This window comes from Cnephaeus nilssonii (assembly GCF_951640355.1).
Source record: "Cnephaeus nilssonii genome assembly, chromosome: 13".
Classification (NCBI taxonomy): Eukaryota; Metazoa; Chordata; class Mammalia; order Chiroptera; family Vespertilionidae; genus Cnephaeus; species Cnephaeus nilssonii.
Window position 1 is genome coordinate 51,574,011 of NC_137084.1, and position 15,818 is coordinate 51,589,828.

At 40.9% G+C, this 15,818-nt stretch overlaps 1 protein-coding gene across 7 annotated transcripts in view; it reads left to right on the top strand.

The window, feature by feature from the left end:
• Positions 1–7,664: 7,664 nt before the first annotated feature.
• Positions 7,665–15,818, top strand: part of ANKRD42 (ankyrin repeat domain 42) — a 98,983-nt gene continuing 90,829 nt past the window's right edge. For 6 of the 7 annotated variants that reach the window (XM_079787313.1, XM_079787316.1, XM_079787312.1 and 3 more), the window contains exons 1-2: positions 7,665–8,819; positions 11,625–11,791. In XM_079787313.1, coding sequence (XP_079643439.1) covers positions 7,796–8,819; positions 11,625–11,791 — 1,191 coding nt within the window. In that variant the 5' untranslated portion in view covers positions 7,665–7,795. The remainder of the gene's footprint in view (positions 8,820–11,624; positions 11,792–15,818) is intronic. The other variant, XM_079787314.1, reaches the window with a different exon arrangement.

Here is a 15,818-nt window from a genome sequence, read left to right on the forward strand (position 1 = left end):
TAGATGGTATCCCCCAATTTACAGGTGAAATTGAATCACCTTAGGAAGGTATAGAACAAGAACATAAAGCAGGCTTTGCTTCATTTTAGTGCACACTATTTCTATAGTTAAGAACAATGCTAGGATAGAAATAGGCACACCAAACTACCTGGAGATAGGTTAAACAAGGCTTTACTAGTATAAAGGTGGTGATAAGTTAAGTCTTAGGAGATAGCTAGCAGTGGAGTCCACATTCCTGAGAAGGGTATCTCTGGAGAATGAACAGCAAATGTAAACAGTTAATGTGTGTTCAAAAATTAAATTTTACATGGTTAAAACCCAGTAACTTGGAATAGATTCTGTAGTCTTGGTCATGCTAAGGAGTTTGTATTAACTGACAATGGGAGCCACTAGAAATTTTAAACAAGTATATCCTAATCTGCATCTAAGGTTGACTCTTCTTTTTTGATAGAGATTTTCAAATATAGAGAGATCCAGTAAGAAAACATCAAATATGTACTAGACTTGAGATAGCTGAACTTTTGAATATACAAGCATGGAAGAAATGCTGGGGTCTGAATTGAAAAATGTAGGAAAAGTTTCCTGTTGTGCTGCTTTTTGGGAAAACCATCATAGTTTTTATCAAATGCTTAAAAGTATATGATTTATCGCCCTGGCTGGTATAGCTCAACTGGTTGGAGCATTGTCCCAAATCCTGAAAGGTGGTGGGTTTGATTCCCAGTCAGGGTACATACCCAGGTAGTGGATTTGAGGTGACAGATGGATGTTTCTCCCTCTCTCCAAAATCAACAAAAACATACAAAATTAAAACAAAATACACTTCAATTTTAAGAAAATGTGAAGTCAAACGGAAGGTGGCATTCAAACCTAGTATCTGTATAGAGATCCCTGGGGAACATTTAGCTTTGCAGCTAGGAAGGTGAAAGCACAATTAAAATAGGAAAACCAGTAATGAGGAAGACATTTCAAAGACTGGGTAGTCAGAAAAATACGGGAAGATTGAGAAATATCCCCTAATTATTAAGTGCCAGTGCCAGTTGTGATGGATTGTGTGGATGATAGGGGACAAAATAAGAGCTACTCCTAAGAAATTTAATGGGAGAAACTGAATTGTGGTTAGAATGAGAGATGTTAGCATCCTGAAAACACATTGGAAAGGTTGAAGAGAGGACCAGTTGTAGCTGGATAGACTATCCAGAGCACAAGAGAAATTAGCTTTAGAATGAAGGGACCACCTGGCTGGCATGGCTCAGTGGTTGAGCACTGATCTGTGAACCAGGTCATGGGTTCAATTCCTGTTCAGGGCACATTCCTGGGTTGCAGGCTCGATCCCCACTGAGGGGCGTGCAGGAGGCAGCTGATCAATGATTATCATTGGTTTCTATCTTTCCCTCTTTCTCTGAAATCTAAAAATACGTATTTTATTTTTTTTTAAAAAAGAATGGACAGTACCAAGATGGTCACAGGTTTTGGGCCTTGAATTGAGAATTCAATTCCTAGTTTTTCTTTGAAGTAGGCGGCTAGATTTAGGGTAGTGATTTAGATGCTTCCCCCTCCTCCAATTAGAGCTGTGCACTAGAATGACATTGAATGTTAAGAATAGATTCCTTATCTCTGGAGAGTCATACTTAATGGATTCTCATTCAGAAACACCTTAGTATTTCAGATGCTCCATAGTTATACTCAAAACTAATGTCAATTATATCAATAAAAAAGTTCTCAGTGATTGAGGACCTATGAACCAGATCAGTTTGATTCCTTCAGGGTACATGCAGGGGTTTCAGGCTCAATCCCCATTAGTGGGGGAGCAGGAGGCAGCCAAACAATGACTCTCATCATTTGTTCCTCTCTCTCTCCCTCTGAAATCAATACAAATATACTTTTTAAAAAGTTCTATGCCCTAGCCGGTTTGGCTCAGTGGATAGTGTCGGCCTGCGAACTGAAAGGTCCCGGGTTAGATTCCGATCAAGGGCACATGCCTGGGTTGCAGGCCTGATCCCCAGCGGGGAGCATGCAAAAGGCAGCAATCAATGATTCTCATCATTTATGTTTCTATCTCTCCCTCTCCCTTCCTCGATAAAAAATAATATATTTTTAAAAAGTTCTAAACTTGATTCTAACAAACAGGCAAATCTCCTGATCTAGAAATCAGAACATTGAATTTTAGCCCCAAAAGATGGAAAAACAACAGTCACCACATAGCACTGGGAACTAGAAATAACTTATACTGAAAAGTGTAGCAAAGCTGGAAAACTTCAAGATAGAACATTCTCATTTGAAATGAGTTTGAGAGAAAAGGAATAGTCTTTTTCTTGAAAACTACCAATTTCATTGTTTATACCCTGTACATCAATATAATTTACCTACTTAAAACTTTCATGTTCTGGAAAATACTACACAGTGACCTGTTATTCAGCTAAAAACAAGCTTTTAGGGATAGTAAAAATAGGACCTAATTACCTATTAAAAGATTATAACAGCTTAACAAATAGAGAATTCTATTTTCCTGGCTGGCTTTCTTTACAGCCTATTTTAATGTCTAATATATGCTCTGAAAGGTTTATACAAAATATTCAGGAAAGTATGAGGCATCTAAGATGTCTCCAAGTGAAAAGATTTAGCTGACTAAAAAGGTAATCTGGAGGTAGAAATGGAAAGTCAGGCTATTGTCAAGGCCTGAACTTCTGCAGTAGCAGCTTTTTCCTAATTTTATATGGGGTCAGCTCCCTGAAATAATGGACACTTTGTTGGACAGGTGAGGAAGATCAAGTTAAAGAAAAAGCCAAAAAACACCCGTGGGATGCCCTGAGGGAGAGTAAGAATGCCTGGAAAGCATGCAGGAACAAAGAAAGTAGAGATGGTTACCAAAATCCTTAGGTCAATTTTTGGTCTGGGGTTGGTCCTACTTCCTTCTCTGGAAGTAGATGCAGACCTGATTAATTACCCAACTTTGGAAATCCTAAGGTAGACAGGTGGAGGACTATCAATTTTTACTGGTTGAAATCATAATCTTCCTACTTACAAAGATTATGATTTCAACCAGTAAAAATGGATAGTTCCAATTATCTGGAATGCTGATGCCCACTTCAGTGTGTTCTGAACCTTCTCACCTGAGAAACTTCCTTAATGCTAGTCCCTTACTTACCTTGAAATCCTATGCAATCTGGCTTTTACATCTTGGCGGCTTCATTAAAATTGCTCTCGAGTATTATGACTCCTTGCCAAAACGAATGTGCTTTTATTAGCCTCTTAATCTCTCCTGGCCCATGTACTCCTTAAAGTATCTTTTGTTTTATGTGACAATACATGTCTTCCTGGGCTTTGCTATTTTTACTTAGGAAAAATTAAATTTTAAAAATAATATAGAAGTATAGAAAACAGTCCTTTCACATCCTCTTTCTTGTTACATAAAGTAACCACTGAGTTAACAATTTGGTAGAGATTCTTTTTTCATTTACCATTTCTTACAACCCTTTCCCTGTTGCTAAATGCATGTAGATGTGTAATTTAGCCATTCTTTCACCGATGGATATTCAGATTTCTAACTTACAATTAAAAAGTGTTGCAATGACTATCCTAGTACATACAAGTTATTTTGAAGATTTTAAAATCTCGATAGTTGCTGGCTCAAGCATAACGTACATTTGGAATTTTGACATGGTGTGAAATTGTCCTTCATGCATCCCACCACTTTAGTCGTTCACTAGTAGTCTTCAGAGTACTTGTTTAGACCACCTCTAAACATTCATTATCCATAATCTTTTAGTTTTTATCATTGTGATGTCTCAAGAGTCTGAGTTTGAGTATCCTCTTGTTAATTTGCTCTTGGTATTTTTATCATGTTTTTTGCTAATTCTATTGAGTTATTCTTTCTCACTGTCACTGAAACAAATTTTCTGTATTGTCTCAACACTTTATAATTGTTAGCAACTTTAATTCTTCTGAAATTTCTGTTTATGAAAATATCGAAGAGCCTATTTTTCTCCATTTGAAAAACTCTGCCTCTATAATGGGGTTATTTCTAGATTCTAGTTTGTTCCACTAATCTCTTTGTCTAGTCCTGTTCCAATACCACCCTGTTCTAAGTGTTCTAGTTTTATAATTCTAATATGTATTTGGGTTGTCATTAATTGTTCTTTTCCAAACATGTTTTGGTTAACCTTGCACAGATAAACTTTAAAATCAACTTCCACTAAAAAATTAGATTTTTACTTCAAATGCAACAAATTTACTTTCAGGAGAATCCTATCTTTGCAGTACTGAACCTCCTCACACAGGAACATAGCATCTTTCCCTTTAGTCCAGTGGTCGGCAAACCGCAGCTCGGGAGCCACATGCGGCTCTTTGGCCCCTTGAGTTTTTAGCAAAGGCCAGCTTAGAAGTACCCTAATTAAGTTAATAACCATGTACCTACCTATATAGTTTAAGTTTAAAAAATTTGGCTCTCAAAAGAAATTTCAATCGTCGTACTGTTGATATTTGGCTCTGTTGACTAATGAGTTTGCCGACAACTGCGTTAGTCGAATCTTCAGTAACATCCATAAAAGAAATTTCTTATTTTTTCCATGTAGATTTTGCTTACTTCTTACTAGGTTTATTCTGAGAATATTTCCCTCTGTTGCTGCTAATATGAATGAGATCTTTCTTTACATTTACACATTGATTTTAGTTTATAGGGAATCTTACTTGTTGCCCTGCTAGCTCTCAATCTTACTGAACTCTCTTTTTTAGTATTTAATATTTTACAGTTGTCTTATATTTTCCAGGTAAACAATGACATCACTTGTCTTAATTTCTTCTTTTCTAATTTCATACCTTATCTTGCTTATTATTACACTGGGTCCAAAATTCTCAGAACAATGCTGACCTGCAGGACTGACAGTAGATAACCTGGACTGTTAACATTAAATGCGCTGTTTATTTGTTCCTTCAGTAAAGTAAGCTTCCTTTTATTACTTAATATGAATTTTTTCTTCTTTTTGAATAAGTAATAGATGCTAACTTTTCAAGTGATTTTTCAGTATCAATTAAGATCATATAGTTTATCTCCTTTATTAGGAAATTTTCATTGCTATATTATCTAATGTTAACCCATCCTTGTGCTGGTAGGATAAACCCAACTTGGTTATGACATTGTTCTCTAAATGCACTGCTGGCTTCATTGTTCCTAGAATAGCTGCATGTACATTGATAAGTGAGACTGAGATGCAAGTTTTTTCTCCTCCCTTTCCTTATTTATGATACTTCATAGTGGGGAAGTATTCCATTCTTCTCTATGCTTTGTTCTTGGTAACTTTTGTCAGAGCTACATAGGTCATTCTTTTATGATTATCAGCTTACTAAGGTTTTTTAACTTGAACCAATTTTTTTTTGAAATTTACATTTTCCTAGAAAGTTATACATCATTTTTCAGGATTATTAGTTTAATTTTACACTAAATTATTTCTGATTTTCAAAAACCCTCATATCAGTAATATGTTGCCTTTGTTTCCAATATTGTTTTCTCTCCTTCCTCAGATTTGCTAAGTGTCTATTGTTTGTTTTCAAATACCAGCTATTATTGGGATCCATTTATTTCCTAGTCCATTTATTTCTGCTTTTATTTTTAAATCCTTTAAGATTAATTTGAGGGCATTTTACTTTTTCTGCTTTTCTTCTGTTTCTTTTTCTAATCCTTCCTGTCATGTGTGTATCTAAGGATGTGCTGCCTCCTTCCCTCAGTGAGTTTACCCATACAACAAAGCAAAAAATGAAGCCTTTACCATTATTATGTAAGTGGCTACAACCACTATATTAATTTGGAGCAGTCATAGTGGGCTCCAATTCTCCACCTTCTAGTTATGTGATCTTGGCCAAATCTGAGCGGTTTCTTCATCTGTAAAAATAGGAACAATACAGATTAAGTTTGAAACTATTTTCAAGTCACTTAGCATAGAAACTGTCTCATATTAATAATTCAACAGATGTCTGATAAAAGGCCTCAGTTGCCCCATTTTAAAAATTACTAATCCCCAAATCCCTTCTAACTGTAAAAAACTTTACTTTCAGTCTATCACTTCATCCACCAGAAAATGAACTCATCAATCCACCCACTCACCCACACAACAGTTAGTAAGCCCTACCCCCCCTTGAGCCAAATATTCTAGATGTTAGGAACTCCAAGATGAATAATGAAACAACAGTCTCTACCTGCCAGAAGCTCAGAGTCCTTGAGGGGTAGGGGTATGGATTAACTGTTAAACAGGTAACTATAATACAATTGATAATAGCTTGATATAAAGATTGTGGGAATTCAGAGACTTTGAGGAGTATGTGCAACAAAATCAAAGATCTAGGTAGAAACCCCAATTCAGGTACTTATTACTTACTAGCTGTGTAACCTCAGGCAATTAACTTTGCACTTTATTTGTAAAAAGCAATAGCAGTATTATGCTGGTAGGTTATATTAAGAATTAAATAACAAATATGAAGCACTTAGTACAGTGCCATACTCATATGAACTCAACAAATGGCAGTTATTAATATTACAAGAGGCTATGAAACTTAAAAAAAGGCAATTTACTGTATTTCAAGATAGTAAAAATGGGGTCTGGGGAATTTCCCAAATGTGTTCACAGCACAAAACCTGTGGGGAGGCACAGGTCAGGGGGTAGAGAGACTGAGTGAAAAAGGTGAAGGATTTAGTACAGATTGGTAGTCACAAAACAGTTACAGGGATGTTAAGTACAGCATAAGGAATATAGTCAATAATACTGTAATAACTATGTATGGTGTCAGGTGGACACTTGAAATATCAGGGGGATTACTTTGTAAAATATATGATTGTCTACCACCATGCTGTACACCTGAAAGTAATACAAAATAATAATGAATATAATTGAAAAATAAAATTTAAAAAGTTTTGTAGCTAAACAAAACAAAACAAGGTAACAATAACAACAACAAACCCTGTGTCAAAGCAATAACGATGGGAAAGAAAAAAAACAGGGTGAGGGGAATCAGGCTGGGTGATGCCCTTGGAGAGCAGATAATTTTAATTTCTGTACTCTCAGGGGCTAGTACATTTTCATATATTTGAGCCATACTTTTACAGTAAATAGTGACTGGAAGAATGCACGTTAAGCAATAGGACTGGAGAAAAAGATCAGGGCTAAACTGTTGAAAGTAAATATTTTACAGGGAAAGGAATCTTGGATTTGAAGTCAGAAAACCGGAAGCAATTTTTTGACTAATGACCTGTATTTTTACACTGGCTCTACAACTTACCTGCTGTTTGGCCTTAGCAAAATACTGACACCTTCAATCTCCTCACCTGTAAAATAGGTATACCACCTACCTTACCAAATTATTGTGAGAATTAAGTACCAAGCGAGCGATTATCAAAGGGCCGGGCACTAGTAAGCACTCAATAATGATAACCGGCTGCAGCTGCTAACTTCTCCGTTAGGTCTTTTTCCATATTTGTGGGTCAAGAAGAGCTTTTCTTCAACATTCCAACCTGCACTGAAAAAAATTATACTTGGTTTGCCAAGGACGAAAGGCCCCGCCCGGCACGAGCCATCCAGGTCACCTACGCAGACGGCGGTCCCGGGGCCTCCACCTGAGCGCGGGGTCGTGGAGGCCGCGAACCACGCCAGCCGTGACAGAGACGGGGCCAGATAAGGTTGGGTGTGGGGCCGAGCGGAACTTCAACGAAAACCGGTCTCTACCACCATCCGATTCGTCTGCAGGCCAAGCCTTGCAAAGGGTGAAGGGAGGGAAGCCGGAAGTGACGCAAAGCCGCAAGGAACAGGAAATGACCCTAGCATGCCGGAAGCCGGAAGTTTATTCGTTTCCAAGGCGACGTCTCCTCCACCGCTCCGACCCGGCGGCCGGAGTCGGGACGCTGGAAAGCTCCTTCGAGGAGAGGGTCCTCATCGACGGCGGCCGCCGCCTCAGCGACTCGCGGGGAGACACAGCCGAAGACGGCGGCCGCCGCGCCGGCCCTCTCGCGTGGAGGACAGACGGCCGACCCCGTCACCGCCGCGGCCAGTTTGAGGAAAGAAGGAGCGAAGACCGGGAGTTTGGTCTCAGCGAAGACACGGAAACAATCCGCGAAGAGGACGGCCGCCACTGCAGCGTCTCTGCGGGAAGAGTGAGAGAGGGCGGGGGCCTCTCCAGCAGGGACCCGAGAAGGGTCCGTGAAGACCTGGGCCGCCGCCGCGGTGGCTCTCAGGAGACAGTCAGGGGAGACGGTGGCCACGGTCACAGCAGCTCTTGGGAGAGTGTGAGGGGAGAGCGCGGCTTTCCCAGCACCGACGCCAGTCTCTGTCAGGTCGGCGGCGCCCAGTGCAGTGACTCCGGGGGAGCCGTCGGCGAAGACCGCAGCCTCCGCCTCGGTGGAACTTGGGCGGGAGTCGGAGAAGCCCGCGGCGCCGGCACCAGCGACTCCGGGGAGAGGGGCAGCGACGAGCTGCGCCGCCGCCTCAGTGGCTCTTGGGAAGGAGGGAGTGCGGATGACGGCACCAGCTTCAGTAGCTCCTGGGAAGGAGTGAGTGAAGACCGCGGCTACGCGGCCAGCGACTCCTCCGGGGTGAGCGGCGGCCAAGACTACAGCCACCGCCTCAGGGGCTCCTGGGAGAGAGCCGGGGCGGACCGCGGCCCCGGTCCCAGCGAGGACGAAGACGGCCGCGGCAGTGGCTCATGGGGGATAGCGAGTGAAGACCGCCGCAGCAGCCGGGGCCAGGATTCGTCTCCTCCTCGGGGTCCGTGGGATCGCACCATGCCCGGGGTGCCCCTTTCAGGCCCCTCCGCTTCCTTCACGGAGTCTGCAACCCCGTGTGAGTCAGGTTAATGACTTCGATGACCCTCATCTCTGCCACGCTCCCTCTCTCACTTCTGCCCACATCAGCCTTATCTTTTCTGGCCGTTCCCTTTCTCAGCTCTCACGCCTCTCTCCACCTAAGTGACCTATTTTCAGTAGGTTCCAAAGCTGTTCTCCTTTTCCCCAACCTTCCTCCTTTTAGCTTTACTCCCTTTCTTTCCATCTGCACATTCCCGAAACTTCTCGCCCAATGATGACCACGCTTGTTAAATCTTATGAACCCTTTTAAGTTCTTACTTGACTTCTTTGAAGCATTTGACCCCTGTGGAGATGACATTAGACTTACCTGGTTTTCTTCTTCCCACTCTGTTGACTCTCCCTTTTCTTGGCTGACTTTTCTTCCATCCTCTCCATACATAAATGGTGCTTCTCTCCCCGCACCCCCCCGCACCCCCCCCCCCCCCCGCCAGTGCCATCGCTATGACTTCAGCCCTACTGAGGACTTCCAAATCTATGGTATTCATTCAACCATCCAATAAATATTTACTGAGTGCCTAATATGTGTTCTGTCTTAAGGATACTAAGAAGACAGGCATATTCCTTACCTTCTACTGGAGAAGATAAATATTGAGCAAATAATGACTAGTGTGATGAATATTATAAAGAGGAGTAGAGTGCCATTGGTTCCAGTTTACGGGTATCAGAAAAACCTACCTAATGCTGGACACATCTACTGAGATCTGAACTCCAGATCTCTCCTCTGAGCTGCAGACTCATGTAGAAGTCCCTTCTGGAACTCTTCCTGGGGAACCTTAAAATCAACATGTCTACAGTGTAATTTTGGCCCTGGCTGGGTGGTTCAGTTAGTTCCAGCATCATCCTCTACACCAAGCATGTCAAACTCAACAACTAACAAGGTTTAAGTTTATGTGGGCCACAAAAAAAACAAAAGCTTCAATTTTCATAGAAACGTAGGTTTATTTTGATGCTGAATACAAAGGGCTGAAATAAATGAGTAATGGTTAACATAAAGTAATAGAACATTTTAATAAAAATATTTTTTCTTGAACATTAACTTACCAGGTACTGAATAACTGCACAAATTAATAAGAATAATGTAAATAAACCTATTTTTCTTGTTCTCTGAAACTGAAATATTTCCTGTTGTGCACACCAAGTTTGACATGCTTGCTCTACACCAAACAAGTCAGTACAAGACTAATAATGTGGCAATTGGCTGCTAAAAATATTCGCTTCTAGTATTAGTGGAGAGAAATGGTGTGCCTGTGCGTAAGGCACGTAAGGGAAATGAATGCCACGATTATAGTAATCAGTCATTAGTTCGTTATTAATAATCTTTGTGTATAAAAGGCTAATATGCAAAGTGTCCCCGCAGGAGTTCCACCAGGAGCCTGGGAGTTGTATCACTCGCTAGGACGTGTGCTGACCACCAGGAGGTGGCGCAGAGCAAAGGAAGGTCCTTGATTGCCAGCAGTCTAGGGACCCTACCCGTGCACGAATTTTGTGCACCGGGCCTCTAGTTATGTGTAACAGGATATTGTAAAAATTAAGTTACAAAATTTTTATTAAAACGTTTCTTACATACCAATATATTGGCTAGGCCGTAAAAATATTCGTTATGAGCTGCGAGTTTGACATGCTTGCTCTACACCAAAAGGTTGCTGGTTTGATTCCCTATCAGGACACATAGCTAGGTTTTGGTTTTAATCCCTGGTCTGAGTGTATATAGGAGGCAACTGATTGATGTTTCTCTCACCGCTACTCTCTTTCTAAAATCAATAAAAACATATCCTTGGGTGAAGATTAAAAAAAAAAAAAATAGCCCTAGCCTGTTTGGCTCAGTGGATTGAGTGTCAGCCTGCATACTAAAGGGTTCCTGGTTTAATTTTGGTCAAGGGCAAATGCCTAGGTTGCGGGCTTGATGGCCCCAGTAGGGGGCATGCAGAAGGCAGCTGATCAATAATTCTCATCATTGATGTTTCTCTCTCTCCCCCTCTCTCTTCCTCTCTGAAAGCAATAAAAATATATTTAAAAAATTCAAAAATAAAATAATTTTGTATCCACATGTTGTCTCTGTCCTCCAGTGTTCACTTTTTCAATTGTGCCACACCACTCAGAGAACTAAGCCAGACTCGAAGTTATCCCAATACTCTTTCCTTATTTTGCCCACTATTACATCCAAATTCAGTTCAACCTGTTTTTATAATATTTGTTGAATATTCTGTTTCCAAAGCCATTCTCTGGGTTGAGGATCTCAACCTTTCTGCTGTAGACTACATAGCTATTTTCTTACATAGCCTCCCTGAATCTCTAGTGTTGCATTTTTGCTCCCCAATGAATTTCCCTCACCTGCAGCCAGTCCCATAAATCCACCATTTCAAATCTGATCATTATTAGTCTTCTGTTTAAAATCCCTCAATAATTCCCCATTTTAGTGCTTCTAGTTCTTTGTGGCTCCCGTGGCTTCTTCTCTAGGTGAACTGGGCTTAACTGTGTTTCTCTGTATTTGCCTATATTTCCAGGTTCAGGGTGGTAGTTTGCCGAGACCTCAGTTCTTTGATCAGTCTAAGAAAAGTTACTGGTTTTCAGTTTGTTTTCTCCTGTGTATAAGGGAATGATACTTACATGCTTTTTAGACATTAGAACTAAAATGGAAGTCTGATTAAGAAGATGTTAATCATAAACATCTTTGTATTAAATTATTTGGAAAGTCAAAGTGATTTTGTGCTTTCCTTTTATTGCTTTAGTCTTTTTCTATTTTTTGGCATTTTAATATATTTTAAGCAATTTGATTTTTCAGTAGGTGCCAGGAAGAAGGTGCATTTTAGTAGCATACATGATGCAGTACGCGCTGGAGATGTAAAGCAGCTTTCAGAAATGGTAGAACGTGGAGTCAGCATTAATGAAGTTGATGTTCTCCATAAATTTACCCCTTTACATTGGGCAGCACATTCGGGAAGTTTGGAGGTAAGCTAAATAAAACTGGGATAAGTTTACAACTGTTAGCAGTTTTATAAATTTAGCAAACAGGACTGAGGCATTGCAAATAATTTCTTTTTAAATTCAGTCTATTATTAGGTGTTTTGTTTACTTACAATGGCTTTGTAACAAATTACCCCAAAACTTGGTGGCATAAAATAACCATTTATTTATGCTCAGGACTGAACAAGGAGTTTGGATCTCAGACACAGCTTGTCTCTGCTCCAGCTGAGGCTTCAGCTACCGATTGAAAAGCTGGGGTTGGATCCTTGTGAAGGCTTGTTCACACAGCTGTCTGGTATATGCTGGCTCTGGGCCCCTTAGTTTTTCCTTGTGGGCCTATTTATGAAGATTCTCCACCTTGCTAGCATGTACTTCCTCACAGTGTGGTAGCTGTGTTCCAAAGGAAAGCATAAAGGGTAACTTAAAGAGGATAACAGAATGAATACCTAGGTCTCTTAAATCCTAATGTTTTTTTGCTATAGTTGCTTCAGATTTTAGAAAACAAATGGAATATTATAGATACATTTGAAATCCCTGAGCACCCTCCAGGCACCATTTCTCTCCTTCCAAATCCAGAGACAACTATTACCCTAAATTTGGTGTTTATTATTCCTATCTATATTTTATGCTGTTATTGCATATGATTATATCATTGCTCTAAATGACATATTTTATATAAATGATACTAGGGGCATGGTGCACGAAATTCGTGAACTGGGGGAGGGGTCCCTCAGCCCAGCCTGCTCCCTCTCACATACTGGGAGCCCTCAGGCCTAAGCCACAGTCTGGCCTCCCTTTGTGAGAGGCGACCGGGCTGATCAGGGGAAGGCACCAGCCCCATCACCCCGCTGCTGCAGCCACTGCCAGTCGCCGCAGCCGCCGCAGCCGCCAAGGTATTTTCATCAACATGGACTCCAGTCCCTTCACCATGAAAAAATTACAACTTTCTTTAAGCATTTTCAAGATGTGTCTTTCATAGGATATGACATTTCTTTCTTTATTTTTCTTTTTATCCTCACCTGAGGATGTTTCCATTGATTTTTTCCCCCTTCCCTCTGATCGTAGGCTTGGCCCCTGCCCAAGCCTAAAGCCTCCGCCCCAGGCTTTAGGTTTGGAAAGGGGTTTCCCCACCCGCACCTCCAATCGCAGGCTCAGACCCTTCCCAAGCCTAAAGCCTCTGCTCGATGGCCGGCTAGGAGTGACCTGGGTGCCGACCTGGGTGCCGAGGAGGTTCCCGGGACCCAGGTATATATGCAAATTAACCGCCATCTTTGTTGGGTTAATTTGCATACTCATTCTGATTGGCTGTGGGTGTAGCGGAGGTACGGTCAAATTACATGTTTCTCTATTATTAGGTAAGATATATATCATTCTGCAGCTTGATACATGTGATTAAATATATGTACGCTAGTTTATTTGTTTCAGCCATATTGTAATAGTCTATTCTTACACTAATATCAGAATTTATTCATTTTTCAACTGATGGATATTTAGTTGGTTTCAATTTTTAGCTAGTACAAGCATTCTTAATGAATTTTTTAATGCAAAACTTCTTATTCTTGGACTGGATACAAAGCCAACTAAAATTTTTCTCATGATTCAAGGTTGTGTGTGGAGAGCTTATTTTAGCTACTACATTTCCCCAGCCTGTGGGCTGCAGTGGGTCTATTCACTATGCAGTCTTTTTTCGCATGCTATACAAGCAGAGACTGCTTTATATGAATATGGCTTCTCTGTGTAAATTCTTGTTTGTCTGGGCTTCTCTGCTTCTTGGAACCAAATCTTGTTTGGAGAATCTCTCTCCACCAGTTTGTGTGCCCACTTGAACTGTTGTAAACAAGGATTTCCCTTTGGCCTTTTAGTGACTTCCTCTCAGCTGGGAGAAATGTGCCTTGATGGATCTTTCTGCACATACATCTCTGGGTGTGGGTTTTCTCTGCTGTTTCCTCCCATATCCCTCTTTGATCTATAATTTGGCAGCTTTCCCATCTGTTTTTGTGGTTTGAGTTTCAGATGTCTTCTACTTTCATCAAAGATGGGTTTTCTCTCTGTTTTTCTTCCTTTCTTTTTTTGGATGATTTTGAAGAGATGAAATACTGATTTTACTCTGCCATATTCCAATAGAATAGGACTTTTTGATACACCATTTATTTAATCTATTTCCTGGTATCCTTTCAGCTTCTCTGATTACTCTCACTTAGGCTTCTTTGGTTAACCTACCCTGCCTGTTCTATAAAGATAGGTATTTCTATGATTCTGCCTTCTCTCTCCAGGCAGTTTTTTAGACTTCATGGGCTTTATCATCTATATACATAAAAGCCTAAGCGACTGAATGACCCATTGACTGGTCACTCTGACGTGCACTGACCATCAGAGAGCAGACGCTCAACGCAGGAGCTGACCCCTGGTGGTCAGTGCACTCGCACAGGGGGAGTGCAGCTCAGCTGACCGGCAGGTGCCACACACCGGGCTCACGGCTGGCAAGCATAGCTGCAGTGGCATGAGCCTCTCCTGCTTTTGTGGTAGCACTGCCAAGTGGCAGCAGCGGCAGGCACAGTGGGGTCGAGATGAGTGGGAGCAGCGCAGCACCCAGCCCAGCATCAGGCTCCTCCCTGGCACCTGCTGCTTAGTGCACTACTACATCCTTGAGGAATCCCAGATTGCGAGAGGGTGCAAGCCAGGCTGAGGGACCCCACCGGTGTACGAATCCGTGCACTGGGCCTCCAGTGTCTACATAAAATGCATGGTTTTGCTTCCTCTCCTTAATTCTGGCTTATATATCGTGCTTGATCAACAGCTCATGCATATCTGACTAGCATTTCAAATTCAATTTCTATAAAATTAAGCTATTATTCTTTTCTATCCCTTTCTTAGTTTTTTCTCAATTTCTTTTTCACCACCTAAAGTATTTGTTTAATAACAACCTCAGGAAAAAACCCCCACAGAACTATTATAAAACAATATTGTCAGTTGGTGATCATTGAAATATACAATACAAAGCAATTAATTTTTTTAGAAATCTGAGAAGCACCAAATGTGACCTATTTTGAAATGTCTGCTTGAGTTGTCTCAATTTTTTACAGAAGCAGTACACATCCTTGACATTTGTCTAGTTGAAGGTGCCCTACATGGTGCACATTGATACAGTAGGAACTGATCACTAGGTCCTTTGATTCACTTCCATCTTTGTCTTACGAATTTGTACTCTTCATCCACATAGCCACTGCCTTAGATCTAAATAGATTTTCTTGATTTTTGTCTTGTCTATCCTAGTTCATACTCTGTATACAAAGTTACCACTCTAAAACTAAAATCTGATAGTACTTAACTCCTAACCTCTATAGGATAAAGTTCAAGCTATTTAATATAGTAGACATATCTCCAATCTCATCTCCCAACATATTTGGACATTTTGAAAACTAGACATTTTAGATGATATATTATGGCAACTCTGGAGTCTGATCCTACTCCTTCACCCCTACCCAGGCATGGTTGTTCCTGTGTGTTTATTTACTTGCCTAGACTAATTATGTGGAGTCTGTTTTCCTAACAGTGTGTGGCCACTGCTCAGTTGTTCCCTCTTTTAATTCTTGTTTTTATTTTTAAGCCTGGCTCCCTAGGGTTCACCCCTGGGCCTGCATAGTTTAGTGGTCAGCCAGTGACTTATGAGAGCATGTGCTTAAATACCGTAAGGATTTAATCTTTTACTGATGGGTCTGTGTGGAGAAATTCAAGCAGCTTACAAGCCAGCCTAACATCTTTTTTAAAAAATATGTTTGCAAGGCCTCATGTTTAGCCAGGGTTACCTTACCAACTTAGTCTCTCTTCAGTCTTTTCTGGGTCTGAGCAGCCTTGTACATGCACACAGCCTTTTAGATCACAAGGGATAAATGGAATCTTAGTAAGGACCACTTTGGCCATCTCATTTTTTAGAATTTCCTATTAATTTTCTGGGTAGTCTTTAGTTTTGTGCATGCTCCAACCAGTGTCATGACTTTAGGCTAGCTCTGAT